Raw genomic sequence first — 20,385 nt, 5'->3', positions numbered from 1 at the left:
AGGACCAACTTTTCCTTTTTCATTGTGTCAGTTGCTTTTTCTAAAGTGTCAAAAAATTCCTCCACTTCTACCTTAGTAGAACCTTCTGTGGGACCATAGGCACAAATAAGTCTCATTGTCCAGTTCCCCATTCTCATATTTGCCCACATTACTCTACTTGAGACTGACTGCCATTCAAGAAGATTAGCCTCATATTTTGTGTTGAATACTATGGCTACTCCTTCTTTTCCTTGATTGTCATTGCCTGAATATAACATTGTATATTTATTTTTCAGAAAGATCTCACCAGTTTTTGTCTTTTTTGTTTCAGTCACCACTATTATATTGATCTGGTACTTATCCAATTCCTCAGCCAGCTCCATTTCTTTGCCATTCAGTCTTCTTATATTTATAGTTCTGATCTTGAACTCTGGTGATGTTGAGTTGGGGCATGTTTCAGGATTTGTTTCAGTAGCTGACTTTTCGCTGTTTGCCCTGGTTCCCCTGGTGAAAACAACGGGATGGGGGGACCCTTGTTTAACCAGTCAGTGCTCCAGCCGGCATGAAATTCGGTCATGTTGTATCATCATTTTATTTATGGTTTAAGTCAATAAGAATACAGTTTGGTCAGCTAAATCTCAAATTGCCAGTCCATCCTTGTTCATTCAGTATCCAGGTCGATACCTAACAGGGTGCACCATGAGGTGAGAATTGGACATTAGGTCAGATGTCCTGGTTGGTTCTTGCCTTCCTTTAAAGGCTATGTGTGTGGGGGGGTCTCCTCTCAGTTATACAGCTTTGATCCTTAAGCACACATGGATCTACAGTCATAAATACTTAACCCCCCATGAGGGGGCTCAACCCATCCTAAGAGATGGGGTTGAGCCCCCTCTCTTAGGATGGGTTGAGAAGTAAATATGAAAATTGACAAATTCTGTTGTCTGTTTCCATATTTAATTTACTTTTTTTCAGTAAATTTATTTTATTTAATTTTGTAACATTAAATTGACAATGATTATTCTTCATCACATTGCCAATTTATTTAAATCATCCTGCAGGATGTCTACATTATCTTTGCTCTTCCCAGTTTTGCATCATCAGCAAATAACCAAATATTCCTGCTTAAATAAATTTTTGTATCATTAGTGTGCAAATCAAATGGTAGTGTCCCTAGTACAAAGCCTTGTATCGTCATTCTTATTGTCTTAGTTTCCACTCCACCATATATTACTCTTCTGTCTATCTGCTACTCCCCCCCCCCTCCCATCCATGCTACAAGTTTTATATCCATTCCAATTTGCTCCAACTTATGTAACAGTTTTCCATGCAATATTATTATTATTATTATCAGTTATCACCTTGAGGTCCCTTGGTTCCTCCAGTTCTTCTAGTATACAGTTTCTCCAACAGAGTATGCAGTCTCCCATCAATGGATCTCAAACCTCAAGATCTTACATTTAGTCACATTAAACTGAAACCTCATGCATTTGCCCATCTGTCTAGCTTATTCAAATCCTGCTGAAGGACTGCCACATCAGTACTATTACTAATAACCCTTCATATCTTCACATCATCTGCAAATAACTGAATATCTCTCCATTAACAATGTCATTGATATAAAGGTTAAACAATACTGAGATATTCTGTCAAATACCTACAAAAATCTGTATATTTTTTGAATCAGGGGTAATATACACATATTATAATACAATCCCCCCCCCTTCTCTTTAAGTGGGGTGTTTGAACACATGGCAGCAATACCCAATGAGATTTTCTTTTTTGGAGTAGGAAAAATCAGGGAAGTGTCTTCCTCTCAGTCCAAAAGGTTGGTCACCAAGTGATGCAGAGTCAATTTCTGAGTAGCTCAAGAAATTTGATCTCCTTACTCACACATGATATTTCCTACTTCCATAATTAAAGTCACCCATTATTATCACCCACCTGTAGCTTGCTAGTCTCATCTGTCTGAACATTTTAGAATTATCTCCCTCTGCATTCCCTTTCTTATAGCAGCATCCCACTAATCTAAAATTTTGATAACTTCAACTTCATGACTTCTGCTATTTTTACTATCCCTGAAAAGGCTTGGGCCATGTGACACATCAGTTTGAAGATTTTTTTTTAATTATGTGCACCAATACAAACATTTTCTTTCAAACAGCTCATCTGCTAAACAGAGAAGTGTTTGAGTCAAACTGATTTATATTCATAATACACATCAGCACATGCCTGCAAATTTCACACATTTAAAAGTTGTTTGGGTAAACATTTTTTAATGCAAAAGTGTGATTGAGAATACCATCCTTGCTGAGTTGAGAGACTCAGCAAGTACACCATTTTTATATTGCTTGAGATAACTCTAGTTAGCAGTGTAAAGATTAATTCAATTATAAAGGAATTAACCTTTCACTGACAGTTATGAGTAACCTCCTGGAAATTGTGTGAGAATTAATTTTTTTGCTAGGAGAGTAGTGGATGGGTGAATGTGTTTGCCAGAGGTAATTGTGGGTGGTTTGTCAGTGAATGAACACAGTTAGTATGGGCCTTCCATAATGACTCTTTGACTCCATGGCCTGAAAAAAAAAATATATAAGAATGCAATTTGATGTGTCTGTTCTTGCTGTGTCATGTGTCAGAAATACCTGTCAGAAAAATAAAGATAAAAATACTGATGACTCGAAACATTCACTACCAAGAAAAATTATGTAGGTTAGTTGAAAAAAAAAAAAACAATTCTCCAATAATTTTTCAACTAACCTACATAACTTTTCTTGGTGGTGAATGTTTCCAGTCATCAGTATTTTTTTTTATCTTTATTTTTCTGACAGGTTGTGTTTCTGAGGTATAAATAAATGTAGAACAGACACATCAAACTGCATTCCCGTATGTAAATGGCATCTCCAACAAGCTCGCTAGTCTCCTCAAACTATGCAAAATAAGAGTGACATTCAAACCTATAGAAACAATTCGTAAACTACTAAGATCTCCAAAAGATAACCATCCTTTCTATAAATATGCTGGCGTTTACAATATTCCATGCTCATGTGGTTCAAGTTACATCGGGCAGACATCAAGAAGCCTCGAAATTAGACAGAAGGAGCACATTGTTTACATCAAAAACAACAGACAAGACATATCAGGCCTGTCATCTCATTTTTCTATAACTAACCATGTCATTGAGTGGGATAAAAGCTGTTCCCCTTAACATAGAAGAAGACTACCACTCCTGAATCTTTAAAGAAGCAGCTACAGTCACTCACTCTGTTGATAACCTTAACAAGAACTGAGTCTTAATACTTCCAGAGATATGGAAGACCCTAATTAGATCTCTTAACACACAGGCCTGTCATCTCATTTTTCTATAACTAACCATGTCATTGAGTGGGATAAAAGCTGTTCCCCTTACATAGAAGAAGACTACCACTCCTGAATCTTCAAAGAAGCAGCTACAGTCACTCGCTCTGTTGATAACCTTAACAGGAACCAGTGTTTAATACTCCCAGAGATATGGAAGACCCTAATTAGATCTCTTAACACACAGGAAATGAACTTCAATGCAAACTACAGAACGTTCCTTAGCAACAACTAGTTAATCAGTACATGCGATACTTGTATCACTCACATTCAATGCTATTTCAGTTTGTAACTATAATCGTTAGAATTTTACAGTTATTCATATTTGTGTAATGTTTTTTAACCTAAGTGCTTGTACCCTGAAGATGCCAACAGCTAAAGTTTGGTGAAACTAGTAGGTTTAATAAATATTTATTAGTTAATACTTGATCTATTGTCCAAATAATTACTCTAGTTAGATGATCAAGAAAATAAACATTCATTATAATACATTTAGTTTAATCCTTTATCCAAGTGCAAGCAAACAAACTTTGCACCTGAAAATATCTTCAAGACTGAGGTAAGGTATTTTGCATTATGGGAGATACTGAGACAAGGAGTGATGAGATCTTGGTCCACCTTTGCTTGGAGTTGCCTGGTGTTGCACTACCTTACCTCAGTCCTGAAGATATTTTCAGGCGCAAACTTTGTTTGCTTACACTTGGATAAAGGATTAAACTAAATTTATTATACAAGAAAATACTGCCAAAATGGATGATGGATATATGTGGAAGTATAAAGCAAGTGATTATATTAAGCTCTAGGGTCAGCATCAGTACAGTGGATAGATGAGCTGAGCAGAAAAGATGCTGATAATGCATGTAAACTCAAAAGGCAATATCTGACAAAAGCAACGTATAATTGCATACAAGGGTTAAGTGAGTAAATAGAGTAGGAGTGAAATGGATGAACAGCGAAATCAGCAAGCTGTGCTGGAAAAGAAAATGTTATGGAGGAGGTACAAGACAGTTGGTTGTGATTGTGATCAGATTCATGAAGAGCATAGAGTATAGTGGGTAGGGTTCTTAAGGAGTGGAAAGAAGGCAAAATAGTGCCACTCACCAAACCTTCTGTCCTAGAAACAAGCATGGTTCTAGGACAGAAGTCTCCAACTATGAACCAGTCTATATAATTGCGGTTGTGGTCAAGGTATTGTAGCGATGGTTAAGGAATGGAACACAAGATTTGGTTGATGGATATAGCATTCTTCATGATGGTCAGCATGGACCTATAAAGGGTAGGTCCAGTTTTAGAAATTTACTTGCATTTTATGAAAAGGTAACAAGCTTGTTAGATAAGAGAGAATCATATACAGTGATATTCTTGTACTTTGCAAAAGCATTTGATAAATTACCACATGATAAGTTGGTGTACAAGCTGCAGAGGATGGGAATAGATAGTTTATTGGTTAGATGGATCAGAGACTGGCTCTATGCACGACTCAGCAAGTTGTGTATGATGGAGTAGTGTCTCAAAAAAAGAAGGTAAGCAGTGACTTACCCCAAGGTTCTGTTCTTGAGCCCTGCTGTTTAACTTGTTTGTAAGCTATATATCATGTGAACTGACTGGGAATCTGCAGTTGTTTGCTGATGATGCAAAGTTGGGAAGAATTATAAGTAGCACTGCTGATGTTAATTCCGTTCAGGAAGATTTTAATAGACTTTTTACTTGGACAAAGGAGTGGGGTTATAGTTTTAATATCAATAAGTGCAAGGTGTTGCATTTTGGAGTGCAGAAATATAAGACTATGTACTATATTGATGGTGCTGTACTTCAGGAAATGGATGAGATTCAAGATTTGGGAGAGATGGTTGACAGCAGACTGAAGTTTAGAAGGCATATTGCTAGTGTTGCAAAGGCTGCATGTTGTAGTGCTTTTTTATCCCTATGACTAATAGGGATAAAAAAGTGGTGCACCACTGTATAAATCACTGGTCAGACCACACTTGAACTATTGTGCTCAAATCTGGTTACCTTGTTTTCAGTGTGATGTGGAGACATTGGAGAGGATCCAGAGGCAAGTGACTAAGACAATATCAGGACTTTGGACTGTTAGCTATGGAGAGAGGTTGAAGAGATGTGGATTACAGAGTTTGCTGGATAGGAGGAAAAGAGGCGATATGATAGAGACATTTAAGTTAGCGAGAGGATTTTATCAGATTAATCCAGAGAGGATTATAAAAAGAGTAGAAGGTGAGAAGAGAAGAATCAGAGGTCATCCCTGGAAGTTATGTAAAAGTGTGGTGAAGAGAGGTGTGAGGAGTAGATTTTTTACATTGAGAATTGTCACTGAATGGAATGCATTACCAGAATGTGCTGTTAATGCAATGAGTGTTAAGGATTTTAAGATTCTATACGCTAAATATGTTGTCAGTTGAATGACTCTCGCACAATGAGTCTTCTGATTCCATGGAGGGTGTAATATTATTATTATTATTATTATTATTATTACCCCAAGACCACATGGAGTCAAAGACTTATCTAGGAGGTCCTTAATAATAATAATAATATGTATGATTATACAGCATAAGTCACCATGATTAAAGTAAACTGTCATATTTGTGAAACATAATGGGTGATAGTGGATAAGGATCTAAAATTTAGGGAACACATTGTCAAAATTGTGAAGACAACACAAAGACTTCTGGGAATGATGCGGAGGACACTGACATGTAGAAGTAGGGAGATACTTGTTCCAATGTATAAGGCTTTGATTAGGCCACACTTGGACTATTGTGCCCAGATTTGGTCACCGGGTTTTCAGAAGGATGAAGAGATGTTGGAAAGGGTCCAAAGGCGACTGACTAAGGTAGTTTCTGACCTCTGGAATGTTGAGTATGAGGAAAGATTGAAAAGATGTAATTTGCAGAGTCTCGTGGAGAGAAGGAAGAGGGGAGATATGATAGAGACCTACAAGTTGGTAAGGGGTTGTTATAGGATCAATGGTGGAGAAGTTCTACAGAGAATAGTGGGAGATCAGGGGAGAACCAGAGGTCATCCCTGGAAACTGTATAAGGAGGGTGTGAGTAAGGGAGTGAGAGGCAGGTTTTTTTCGTGCAGAGTTGTGAGTGATTGGAATGCCTTGCCTGAGAGCGTGGTGTCTGCAAGTAGTTTGAATGTGTTTAAGACACGGTATGATGAGATGTGTGTGTAAGATAAAAGGACCTCCTAGATGAGTCTTTGACTCCATGAGGTCTTGTTTAATAATAATAATAATAATAATAATAATAATAATAATAACATAATATAGAGTTTGAATTATCTGTATTTTTCATTTTTTGAATCATCTGTATTTTTCATTAGCCTGGATAATCAAGAGGTGCATTTTTCTACTTAGCTGTTAGATATTATAATATAATCAGACTGTATGAAACAGGCCAGGTACATATATCATAAGATGAGTGCATCTTCAAAGTATTTTATACACATTAATTTAAAGAAACACACATGTCTGCACACTGCACATGTATCACGTGTGAATTTTAAAAGCATTTTTTAAGCATTAAATTAATACAGCACCCATACCTTCACACTGATGTAAGATATCACAGACTTTTTCAGGTTGAAGTACTTCTAGAAACACATCAATAATATCTTCAAGGTGTGCCTGTATAAATGCCTGACATTTGGGGGTGATACTTTTAAGAACTGTAATACATATTTTGTCTAATAACTGAAATACTTCAGCCTGTTAAAAAAAATAAAATAAGATCAAGCAATTTATAAATAAAATATGAAAGAATGTGTAATAAATTTATAAGTAATGGTAAAATTATAACTGAAAATTAAATATCAGCAAATCTGAATACCTAATATCACTTCACTATATCAAACATTTAAGTTTGATATAGTGAAGTGACTACACAAAAGTATTTTATAAAGTGCATGCATTATCACAAGGGAGTGAAAGGAGGGTAAAATTGTTCCACTGCATAAATGTGGTGATAAGGTTGTAGCTTCAAATTATAGGTTAATCTGTATATCTGGAGTTGTGGTGAAAGTAGGATACAGAAATGGATTGATAACAGCAGCATTCACTGTGGTTATTAGCAATGTGTTTGTTAAAGGGAGATCATGTTTTACTAACTTACTTATGTACTATGACAAGGTGACAAATACCTTGGACAGCAGAGATGCATGTACAGTGGCGTACTTGGATTTTGCAAAACTTTTTGATAGACTGCCACATGACAAGCTGGTAAATAAATTGAAACAGATGGGATTGGATAACAGACCTGAGTTGGATCAGACCTGAGGCTGTCAGATGGATATCAGAAAGTTGTATATGGGGGTGTAGTATCCCAAAAGTGGAAGGTCACAGGGGTCAGTTTTGGGATCATTGTTGTTCAATTTGTATGTTAATGATACCAGAATGGGTTTAACTAGTGATATGCAGCTGTTTGCATATCACTAGTTAAACCCATATATGGTTTAACTTGTAAGGCCATAAGCAGATGTTATGGCCTTACAAGTGGACTTGAATAGATTGCATGAATGGGCAGGTAAGTGGAACAGTCAGTTCAATGTTGCAAAGTGTAAAGTTTTGAGATTTAGTAAGCACCGATGGGATGCGAAGTATACATTTGGTGGGGATATTTTAAAGGAAATAGAGGAGATGCAAGATCTAGGAGTGATGATGGATCTTCTTCTTCTTGAGTATTCTGCAATTGAACAAGTTCTTCTCTTAGTAGCAAAAACATTTCTTCCACTCTCTTCTGTTCTGAGCCTTCTCTTTCAAGGATGTGTACCTGTCTCCATTCAGCATGTCATCTAGCATTGTTTTCCTTATTCTTCCTCTGGGTCTTTTTCCGTCTATTTTTCCTTCAATGGCATCTCTGATGATTCCATTCCCTCTCAGAATATGTCTGATCCAGTTTCCCTTTCTTATTTTAATCCTCCTTAACAGACTTATTTCTTCTTCTTCTACTCTTTTTAAGATCTCTTCATTAGTTATTTTATCTGTCCATTTGATTTTTTTCATCCCTCTCCAAATCCACATCTCAAAGCTTTCCAAAATTTTAATTTCTTCTTTTTTCAATGTCCAAGTTTCAGCTGCATAGAGGGCAACATTCCACTCATAACACTTTATTAGTCTTTTCTGTAGGTTTCTATCCATTTTACTTCTGAATAAATTCCATTTTCTATTAAAGGCATCTCTTCCCATCGCTGTTTTTGCTTTTATGTCACTTTTACATCTTCCATCACTGCTAATAACACTTCCTAGATATTTAAATGTCTTTACTTGATTCAATTTTTCCCCATTTATTTTGATATTCATATTTGCCTCTTTCCTCGCTATTTTCATTACTTTTGTTTTTCTGATGTTTTCAGTGATGGCCTCTGTATCAATCCTGTATCAATTATGGAATGAAAATTCCATAATTGATACAGGATTCCAGTAATCTGTTCAACAAATGTTGTAGTTCTGTTTCAGTATTTGATAATAATGCCTTGTCATCTGCGTATCTTATTGCAAATATCTGTCTACCTCCAATCTTTATTCCTTCTTCCGAGTTCTATAATGCTTCTTTTAACATTGCTTCAGAATGCATGTTAAACAAAAACGGTGACAGAGAACAGCCTTGTCTTACTCCTCGTCCAATAATATCTGGTTCTGTTGTACCATATATGTCTCTCACCATGGCAGTTTGTCCCATATACAGCAAAATAATTAGCCTTCTGTCTTTCCAATCTATACCAATCTTTTCCATTACTTCCACCATTTTATCCCATTTTACAAAGTCAAAAGCTTTTTCAAAATCTATATAACAGATATATAACAAAACCTACATAACAGATTATGGTGGATAAGGACCTGAAATTCAGGGGCAAAATTGCACAACTTATGAGGACGTCACTTTGGATAATTGCAATGATGTGGAGGAACCTGACATGCAGAAATAAAGAAGTCATGTTACCATTGTATAAGGCCTTGATCAGGCCTCATATGGATTATTGTGCACAGATTTGGTCGCTGGGTTTTCATGGGTGATGAGGATATGTTGGAAAGGGTCCAGAGAAGATTCACAAAGGTGGTCAGTGGTCTTTGGAATGTGGAGTACGAGGACAGATTGAGAGAATGTAAGTTGCAGAGCCTCATGAATAGGAGGAAAAAGGGGGAGAGGATATGATTGCAACAAATAAACTGGTCAGGGGTTGTTATCAGGTTGATATGGAAGAGATTTTTCATAGAATGGGAGAGAGAGGGGGGGTTAGAACAAGAAGCCATCACTGAAAACCGTATAAGGAGGGTATGAGCAGAGGAGTGAGGAGTAGGTTCTTTCCATGGAGAGTTGTTGGTGAATGTAATGCACTGCGTGTATTGTGGGTGTAGACACATTCAATCAGTTTTAAAGCACGGTTGGATGAGCATTGTGTACAATAGTGTGCACCTCTCACGATGAGTCTCTGACTCCATGGAGGTCAGATTATTATTAGACACCTCCAGAGAGAGTCCAAAAACTCGAGGGAGGGCATCTGCTCTACAACTCTGTCTCCACCACTGACCACTACACCAATGCCATCTACTGCCGACCACCACCACTAGCATTTCCAAAGACAATCACAAACATCCATGCCCATGGCAGGATTCGAACCTGCAGCCTTTTGGCTGGAGAGTAGATACGCTAACCACTCGGCCAGTCTGGCTGACCGAGTGGTTAGCATATGGTTAGTGTTAGATGTTAATAATAATAATAATAATAATAACTACATTATACATCATAGAAAAAACAGTGGGGATACATCTGAATTCTCTGTTCATGCTCCAATCAGATTCACATATAAAGATAGTTATTTTATTATATACATGAAGACAATGTACAAGCAATGAAACTTTATAAATAGCAATGGTCAACAGAAGAGTTTGGCATTTTAGTTACAGAAGAAGTTCTGTATATTTCTTTAGAAACATAGGTGTCATCTGGAAGAAGTTCTTATGATTGGAGTGTTCTGGAAAGTTGTTTAAGAAAAAATAGCAATATTGTGCATAAATTGTATTATACGTAGTTCACATGTGGTTTCAATTAGATTAGTTTTGTCTTAAATATCTTGGTTTTTCTGTATCATACATTTAATAGCTTTAAATATGGCACTACATGGTACTCGTGTGAACCAGAACAATGGTACACAAGATATTCTTGTTCGAAGAGTTCAACCTGAGGAACTTTGTGTGGTGCAGTCTGTGAAATGTATTCTTTACTAAGCATGAGTGGACTTTGGTTTGAAATAATGGAGACAAAGAGAGAGAGAGAGAGAGAGAGAGAGAGTGCAAGAGGTGTTTTTAGAGTGAGTGCCAGGTACAAGAGTGAAAGTTAAGTGGTAAATGTAGCAGGAAATAAGTGCAAAAAGGTGAATAATGGAGAGTTGGAGGATAGGACTGACAGAGAGAAAGTAAAAGTGGCAACCATAAGAATGATAGCATAATATGAAGAATGAAGAGTGGTCATAAGGAGAAAGAGAGAGAGAGAGAGAGCATACATTTATGTGGAATCCTTCACAGGGCAAAATGAGCTGAAGTGAATACAGAAATGTCTAACAAGTGGTACAGCTAAGAACATAAAGAAAAGAGGTGCAAGAAAAAAGGAATGAATGCTTGACTAACCAAGAAAGGAAAAGTAAGGAGAAAATCATGTACAATTATTTCATTATAAGTGAGTACTTGACAAGCACGTGACAAAATCATACTTCCCAGTTACGAAGATTAACATGTTAGCAAGACTATTAGGATATAGAAAGGTAAAGTGAAAGAGTTGATTGTTTAGGTAGGTACAAATGAAATTATCATCAAAAGACCTCCATGGATTCAAAAGACTCATTGTGGGAGATCCCACTCTCACATGCACAGCTCATTGTACCTCGACTTAAATGCATTCACTATCCCTGCATTCACGACACTCTCAGGCAATGCATTCCAATCATCCACCACTCTCCATGCAAAAAAATCCCCCCCCCTTGCTCACATCCACCTTATACAGTTTCCAGAGATGGTCTCTCATTCTCCTCCTCTCTCCAGATATTCTATGAAAAATCTCATCCATGCAAATCCGGTAATCATCTCTTAGCAACTTATACGTCTCAATCATGTCTCCCCCTCTTCTTTTTATCCACTAAGCTCTGTATTTTGCATTCTCTCAATCAGTCCTTATATTTTGCATTCCAGAGACCAGAAACCAACTTAGTCAATCATCTCTGGACACTGTTCAACATATCATCTTTTTGAAAACGTGGCAACTAAATCTGTGCACAGTAATCCATATGTGGCCTGATCAAAGTCTTGTGCAATGAAATCAAACATCCTTACTTCTACATGTCATTGTTCTCTGAATCATTCCCATAATCTGCTGTTTCATTCTCACAATTTTAGCAAACTGTGCTCAAAATTTCAAGTTTCTATCCAACATAATCGCCAAATCCTTTATCTCCTGTACCTCCTCTGCATCCAATCTTTGCTTCCCGAATTTATAAACTTTACACTTTGCAATATTATTATTATGGGCGACTCCAGGGGGTCCTTAGACTCATCGAGAGAGGCCCTAAACATCATGTCCACACAACTATACGACATTCTCACAGTATCTATCATACCTTGCCTTGAACTCACTAGCCGTCATAGCACCCACAACAGATTCTGGCAGCTTATTCCACTGATTTACCACTCTAAAAGTAAAGAACCCAGCTCTAACACCCCTGCTAACCATACTCTTGCCCAGCTTCCATAGGTGTCCTCTAGTTCTCCCACCACCAGTCCTGATCTCAAAAATATCCTCTGAATTAATCCTATAGAAACCCCTTTAGCAATTTGAATGTTTCCGCCTATCAACTAATTTCTGCAACCCACAAATCTTCAACCTGTTCTCATATGGTTCATTCTGTAAACCCGCTATCATCTTAGTCACTCGCCTCTGGATCCTCTCCACCGCCTCCCCATCAAGAAGGAACCTAGGTGACCAAATCTGGGAACAGTAGTCGAGATGAGGTCTTATCAAGGCTCGGTACAGAGGTACAATAACTTGCTTGTCTCTGCTCATCAAGGTATTTTTCAACAACCAAGTGAGTTGAGCTGATTTAGCTACTTTTGCAATGTGCCCCCTAAACTTCATCTCCCTATCCACCAACACTCCCAAGTCCCTGGCCTCATCAATCTCCTGGAGTACAGTTCCACCAATGTGGTATACTGCTGCTAATCTTTTCACCCCAAAATGCATAACCTTACATTTTGTCACATTAAATTAACATCCATTCTCCTTAGCCCAGAACTCCAATCTATCCAAGTTGTCCTGCAAGATTTTGACATCTTCTGCATTCACTATCGCCCTACCCAACTTTGCATCATTAGCGAACAAATGAACTGTTCCTCTTAGATCCTTCCCTATATCGTTAATGAACAAATTAAACAGCAGTAGTCCAAGAACAGAACCCTGTGGCACACCACTAGTCACAGGCCGTCTTTTGGACTCTACTCCTGAATAAACTACTCTTTGATATCTCTCCATCAACCACCCACCTATCCGTCTCACCAACCCTATATCCATTCCCATATGTTATAGTTTATGGATTAGACTTCTATGTGGTATCCTGTCAAATGCCTTTGTCAGGTCCAGCAGTATCACTGTAAAATCATTACCCTTATCCAGTTCAGCCGTTATCTTGTTATAAAACTTGAGCAAATTACTGAGGCATGATCTACCCTTCACAAAGCCATGTTGTTCCCGTACAGTATTTCATTTTCATCAATCCATTCCTGTATTTTTCCCTTGACTACTTTCTCCAAGACCTTGACAACAACTCCTGATATGCTGATTGGTCGGAAATTTGCAACCGTAGTCTTGGATCCTCCTTTATGCAGTGGAACAATTTCCCCTCTTTCCATACCTTTGGGACTAAACCAGACCCGAGACTCAGATTAAACAACATGGACAAGGGCACTGATAATTCTTTAGCCGCTTCATGCAAGACCCATGCCGGTATACCATCCAATCCCACAGATGTATTCACATTAAGGTTCTGTAATAGACTATTCACCTCCACTTCATTCATCACAGTTCCCGTATAAACTAATGGTTCCTTCATTTTTTCAATGTCACCACTTGGATGATATACTTTTGCAAAGTGCTCGCTCAGTAACTCCACTATATCGACTGATTCAGTGACCTCCTTATCATCATCATTCCTTACAGTTTTTTCTTGTTTGCAGCATATTGAAAGAACTATTTGGGATTCTCTTTAGCTTGCATAGCTAGTTTCCTTTCATAATCCGCTTTTTCTTTTTTTACCACACTCGTTACCCTTCTGGCCTGCACTTTATACCATTCATGTGCCTGCAGGTCACCCCTTTCTTTAAATTCCCTCCACAGTTGTTTCTTTTTTTGCAGCTCAAGCTTAATGGTGTTATTCATCCATTTAACCTCTACTTGTTTTACTATTCGGACCCTAGGTATACAATCAGCCATTACCTCTTGTAAATGCGCCTTGACCACTTCCCATGCTCTATCGGCATCCAGCCCTTGCAGTTGTACATGCCATGGCACTGATCCAAGCAATCTCCTAAGCTTGTCATACTTGCCAGCATGGTAATTCCACATATACTCTGTCTTAATTGAAAATGCCACACCTTTAGCCACCTCCCAGGTCAATGATCACTCTCACCAATAGGTGGCAACATGGTCATATTCATTACAGTCAAATTCTCAGATGCTATTACCAGGTCAAGCACTCTCACACCCCTAGTATTATCAATTACATGCTGTCTCAGATAGTTATCCCTTAATAATTCTCCCTGGCTGGAGTTCATCAGCTATCATCAATAACACCCCTCCCCCCATTTTATTCTCTCTGTCCCTCCTAAACACACTATAACCTACACATTCTATTCCACTAACTTCTGTCAGCCATGTTTCACTAATGCTAATAACCTGTGGCCAGGAAGAGCCAATCAAGGCCAAAAATTCTTCCTTCTTGTTCCTAATACTCCTGGCATTAATATACATGAAATGCAGTGATCCCTTTGTCCCACCCCTATCTTGATGCGTTATTCTAATTATCCCATTCCAATTTTTTGTCCTTAGTACTGGCTTGGGTACATTATATACATTCTTACACTCAACTGTCTCACTGATGTCCGCATATCCACCCCACCTTCCTTGGTAGTTCTAGTTTCCCTGGTTCTGCACATCCACTTTCATTTCATTCAGCAACACTTTTTCCAGTCTCCGCACACCAAATCCATTCAAATGCAGGCCATCCATCTTGTATAAATCCTTTCGCCCATCAAACTCATTCCACACCACACCACACCATACCATCTGCATAACCTGCGCATAATGTCATTTGTGATTATGGCCCTCCTTCTAAACTCCTCTCTGTCATACCGCGGCAACAGACTCACCATTCTAACTCTGTCACTCTTTTCTTTCGCTACCTTTAACAATATTTTCAAATCCTCTCTCATAAAAAATTTATCTCCTTTCAATTCATTCATACCCGCCACAACTATCAATTTTTTCACCTTCTGTTTTTGCACTCTAATACTCTCACTTACATCCTTAAATTTTGCACCCGAAAATATTTAACTGTTATCCCCACACAATTGCCCATTCAGACAGTCTAGGTCCTCTTTTACAAAGCTACAACATCTGCTCTACTTTTCATAAATCTCCTCAACTTTGAATCATCTGTAATCATCTGCCCTGTATTCACCATTTAAGTCCTTTCCAATGTCATTTAAACAACAATGGCCTGAAACCAAGCCCCTGGGACACACCACTAGTGACTTCCTCTTCTGGGATATCACTCCCCCATATACAACCTGTTGATACCTATGAGACACCCAATCTCCAATCCAATGCACTAATCTACTATAAACCCTCATTGTTACAATTCAACTACTAGTTTGTCATGTATACAGTAATCTATTGAAAGCCTTTGCAAAATCTAAATATACTGCTGTATATGCATTCTTCTTGTCCAATGTATTCATCACCTTGTTATAATAAGTAAGCAGATCGCTAAAACACGATCTTTCTTTAGCAAACCCATGGTGTCCAGTAAAGAGAATTCTACTTCTGTCCACCCAGTTCTGAATCCTTGTCCTCACTAGCTTCTCCAACACCTCGACCACAACTCATATCATAACACAATATTTAAAAAACTAACTATAGTAATATTTAAAAAAACTATCACTAATTTAAAAAGCTAACTGTCTAATTTAAATGCAAGCTGTCTTACCAATCAACAACGCTACCTCATCACCACTTTCACCCGCTGTTGTACGTTACTGCTCAAGCACTCAGCCATACCGTCAACTCCACTTACTCCCATAGCTACACCCATGAATTTTAGCCCACTACTGCTTTCATTCAACAATATCTCATAATCCATAAGTATGCTGCACTTCTTACACACCCAAACTGTCTCATCCTTCTTATTTTTCCTCTCCACATAAATATCTTCAATTTCTCCCCAAGCATACATACTGCATTCATGGTATCTCACCATTTTCCAAAAATCCATGCCACATTCGTCTTTCGTGCCATCTTACGCCATTTTACTGATGCTCGAAGCTGCACATAAGAAACACAAAAATAATAAATACCAAATTATAACTACACTGAACACCACCTGACAATCACAACTATCATAACACAATATTTAAAAAACTAACTATTACTAATACCACACACAATTTCAAAATTTAAACTTATCTTTTCACAGCAGTCTTGACAAACACAGCTTTCTCTTTACTACCATAATATGAAGGATGACAAGTCATTATGAGGAAGGAAACAAATTAGAAAAGAGTAATATCTCTCATAAAAGAGATCAATGTGAGCTATGAGATTATCGACATTTTGACAATGAAGTAACATTTCACAAGTTTCCTTATAAAGATGTTCCATGAAGAACATCTGCACTTATGGAGAATTTTAGTATTATTATTAGAGAGGATCTCTGTACTTAGTAGAGATCACAAGTTCAACAAGACCAGACATTTCAGCTAACGATACATGATGTAAGATTATGTTCCCCACAATAGACAAGAGCGATCATCCAGATAAGATTTATGTTCCTCATAACATTCAAGGACAGACTGACACAAGAGCAAGGAATGATGTAGATATCTGAAAAATTAAATGGAGGGAGCTTGTCTGTTGGTAAAAAGAGAAAGTTAGAGATTTATCTGATAGGATGAAATGCTGCATAGATGTTAAGCAGCTTTAAAATTTTCACAATACATTCAAATATTCCTTTCACATAAAGCAGTGGAAAACAAGTAATTTCTTGTGTAGAAGGGGCAGGAATTCTATATCTGTTAAATGCTTTGTTAATAAAGGCTTCATAACGAGAAAAATTAAAGACAGAAACTTAAACTTATGTGAAATAAATTTGTAAAATTTTTATCTATATATTATAGGCTCACTACATTAACAATGAAACACAATATAAAATTACAATAAAAGAATCATTTTCAAAAAGCACCACTCTAGCGTTAATAGGACAACAGACAGTTCAGTAAAATTCCTAATTATTATTTTTAATTATAATGATATAATAATTAGGAATTTGAATAAAATGATATAATAATATTTTCCATAAAGGGGATAACTTAAGGCCATTAGATCTAAGTTTGGTCGGTGTAGAAAGGTCTCACAATTTTTATATAAGCACTCTATAAGGAATCTACTTCTATGTAAAAGCTTGGATTTCTTCCAAAAAACTTCCAAAAATGTTTTGTTGAGATGGCATGTTCTGCTAGATCAGACTGTTCTGGTTCTTGATAATGGACGCAAGGTTTATGTTCTCTATGACCGATGGCTGTAGATCTGCCAGACTGTCCAAAGTGAGGCAAACCACAGGAGCATGGATCTGGCAGACACCTGGAAGGTTGAGTGGAGTTGTCTAAAGCTGGTAAAGTCTTTCTTAATAAAAGATTCATTAAAGCCATTTTTCATGAAAGGAGATTTGATATAATTCTTGTTGTAAAAGGCCAGCCTGGTTGGCCAAGTGGTTAGTATATCCGCTCTCCAGCCAAAAGGCTGAGGATTCAAATCCTGCTGTGGGCATGGATGTTTGTGATTGTCTGTGAAAATACTGGTGTTGGTGGTGGACAGTAGATGGTGTTGGTTTATATGATACAATTGGTGGATGATGGGTGGATGAGGTTGAATGGTGGAGATGCAGTGTTGTAGAGTAGGTACCTTCCCTTGATGAGTCTCGGACTCCCTGGAGATGTCAAATAATAATAATAATAATAATAAGCATGATGTAACAAGGTTTTAATGGTTCCAATTTTTTGACTAGGATGATGAAGAGAATTAGAATGGATATAATAATCAATATGAGTTTCTTTTCTAAAAACAGAAAATTGTAAACTATCATCTGGTTGACAAAGGATTAAAATATCTAAAAATGCTAGTTAATTATTTTTTTCCACTTCTTAAAATTCTTGGATGAATCATATATTTTTGAAATGAATAGTTTTAAATCTGATGATAAACCTTTCCTTATTGCAAATATATCATTTACATATCTGTACCATACTGTAGGTTTAGGAGAAATGCCTTTAAGGAGATGATCTTCAAAATGTTCGATGTAATAATTGGCAAGGATAGTCAAGATAGGACTACCCATGGCTATTCCTTCAACTTGTTGGTATAATTTGTCTTGTACACTGAAATAACCAGAATGGATTACAAAATCAAAAAGTTTGACAATGAAAATTATGTAGCTAATAAATTAATTTCACATAGATTTAAGTTTCTATCTTTAATTTTTTTAAGTATGTTAGCTTATGCAGCTATATTAAAGTAGCAATAAAGGCTTCACAGAAATCATTTGAGTGATATATGCACGTAAACACAAGAAAGATATTTAATTAACCAAATATTTTGGTCTGGAAATAGCAGACCATCCTCAGTGGTATTACAAGAACAGTTTTAAAAAAATACAAGCTAGAATACTAACAATAGATCGTTTAAAACAGAACACGCCACGTGATGTTATATCACTAAGTATGAAATGGAATATTTTAAAGTAGAGACATGATTGGAAAATTAATGAGTAAAAAAAAAAAATTAATGAGTAATCTTGATTAGACTTTCCCAGATTTTTGATATAGATATACAGTCATTACGATTCAGGTTGTGTTTCTTGTGTTTACATGCATATATCATGTAAACACAAGAAACACAACCTGAATCATTAAAACAAGTATCATTAATACAAGTATCCTTAAAACAGCAGAAATCATTTGACAGGAAGGATGAGTCATATAATGTAATTCTTTATGTAGTAAATCATCTGTAAAACAAAAAGCATGAGGTACAATATATTAAGGTCTTAATTTCAAAGTATGAGATTGAAAGGCTGCAGAAACAGCAAGAGATTAGTCGAACCAAGAATAAAAAAGCAAGAGGTCCAAAGCTTAAAAGGAAACTGTAGAAATAGATTAGAGAAAGAGCATAAGCAGATAATTTTTTACACCAATTTTATGATAAGGGGAATACTTCATGAAAGTGCTACAAAATCTTGTTTCCATGGTGCAAAAATTAATAATATTAGTAATACTGTTAGAATGCAGAAAGTGAAAGAATTGATTCTTTTGGCTGGAACTGATCTGAGAGATGAGAAGTACTGTATGAGGAAGGATATGAAAGAGTTATTGGAAGAAGTGAAACAGAAGAGCAAGAAGGTGTAGTTTGTAAGTATGCTGTCAGCTATAACAGAGGTGAACAGAGAAGGAGGGTGATGATAGCTAATGAATCAATACAAAGGTTGTGCAGAAGGAATGATGTAGAGTTTGTAGACCTATGGCCTAAGTTTCATAGATGTAAGGATTTGCACAATGTTGATGGACTCCACTTAAATGGATTTAGAGCTGGGTGTCTAGAGAGAGAGAGTTTTGTTCACTGAGAGTGTGGAAGCACAAAGTCAGGAAAAACTAAAGAAATTAGAAAGGATGCAGATGCGCGTGTGTGTGAGTGAGAAGGCACTCATGAAGCAAATGAGCATGAGAATGACCAACAAGTGCAGAATCTAGTCTCTCAAGCAAAAATATTGAACAGGGTAGTCAATTTTCAGGGAATAAAGGTAGTTGGGAGGAGGGCTACAAGGATGCTACACTTTCTGTATACTAATGCTGGAAGTATCAAAAACAAGAAGGAGGTGTTTTGGCCATTAGTTAGTGCAAGTTCGGCAAAAAGTATTATAGGCATTAGTAAGACTTAGCTAAAAGCAGATGATGTAATTATAGGGATAGAATGTGATGGATTTAGTATTTTCAGGGAGGACAGAGCAGACAGGACAGTGGATGAGGTACTGCTGATGGTAGCAGTTGAACTGCAGCAACAAAAGTAGGAGTCAGTCAAGCAAATAGCAGTTCTTTTGAGTCGATCTGGTGTGAGATTGAGGCCAATAGGGCAAACTATAAAACTAGTTACTGTTATAGTACAAGGGGGTACCAGGGATAATGTGGAAGACATACATCAGCAGATTAGTACAAACAGTGGAAGTCGAGTAATTATTATGGGGGATTTCAACTTCAGAGATGTAGATTGGAAGGAGGAAAGATCACATGACAAGAAGGAAATGGAATTTATATATTTAATGAGAGATAATTACTTGAAGCAGAATGTGACAAGGAGATTCAGGATACAAGGTGTTACATTTTGTTATAGGATCAGAAGACCTGTCTATAACTAAGGTGGCTACACTGAAGATTGCAGCCAACTACAATTGTAGTTGAATAGTGTTTTTTATATAGGAATGGTATGACCAGTGAGGGGGGGGGGTAAGGAGCTTGCTAACTTGTTTTGCAAATTTATAGCATGGGAAATCTGTGGCATCTACCATAGGGCCTGAGGGGGGGGGAATGTTTGCTTGCTTTTGGTAATTCGTATATCTGAGGTGGGGCGAGAACTGAAGGGTTTGAGTTTTTTACAATTTCAGAAGGCTAGGAGGAAACGTTTTTGATTGGAGATGTCACTTTCACATTTTTCTGAAATAAGCCACTCAAAG

General features: G+C 37.1%; 1 protein-coding gene across 2 annotated transcripts in view; it reads right to left on the bottom strand.

Moving 5' to 3' along the window:
* The window catches only part of LOC150099492 (prosaposin-like), a 149,064-nt gene that overhangs the window by 85,181 nt on the left and 43,498 nt on the right, over nt 1–20,385 (bottom strand). For both annotated transcript variants that reach the window (XM_090403867.1, XM_090403866.1), the window contains exon 6: nt 6,898–7,060. In XM_090403867.1, coding sequence (XP_090259993.1) covers nt 6,898–7,060 — 163 coding nt within the window. The remainder of the gene's footprint in view (nt 1–6,897; nt 7,061–20,385) is intronic.

Source organism: Typopeltis vanoorti, chromosome 14 (assembly GCF_054136105.1).
Source record: "Typopeltis vanoorti isolate ZY-2024b chromosome 14, IOZ_Tvanoo_1.0, whole genome shotgun sequence".
Lineage (NCBI taxonomy): Eukaryota > Metazoa > Arthropoda > Arachnida > Uropygi > Thelyphonidae > Typopeltis > Typopeltis vanoorti.
This window is presented reverse-complemented; position numbering and strand designations above follow the sequence as displayed.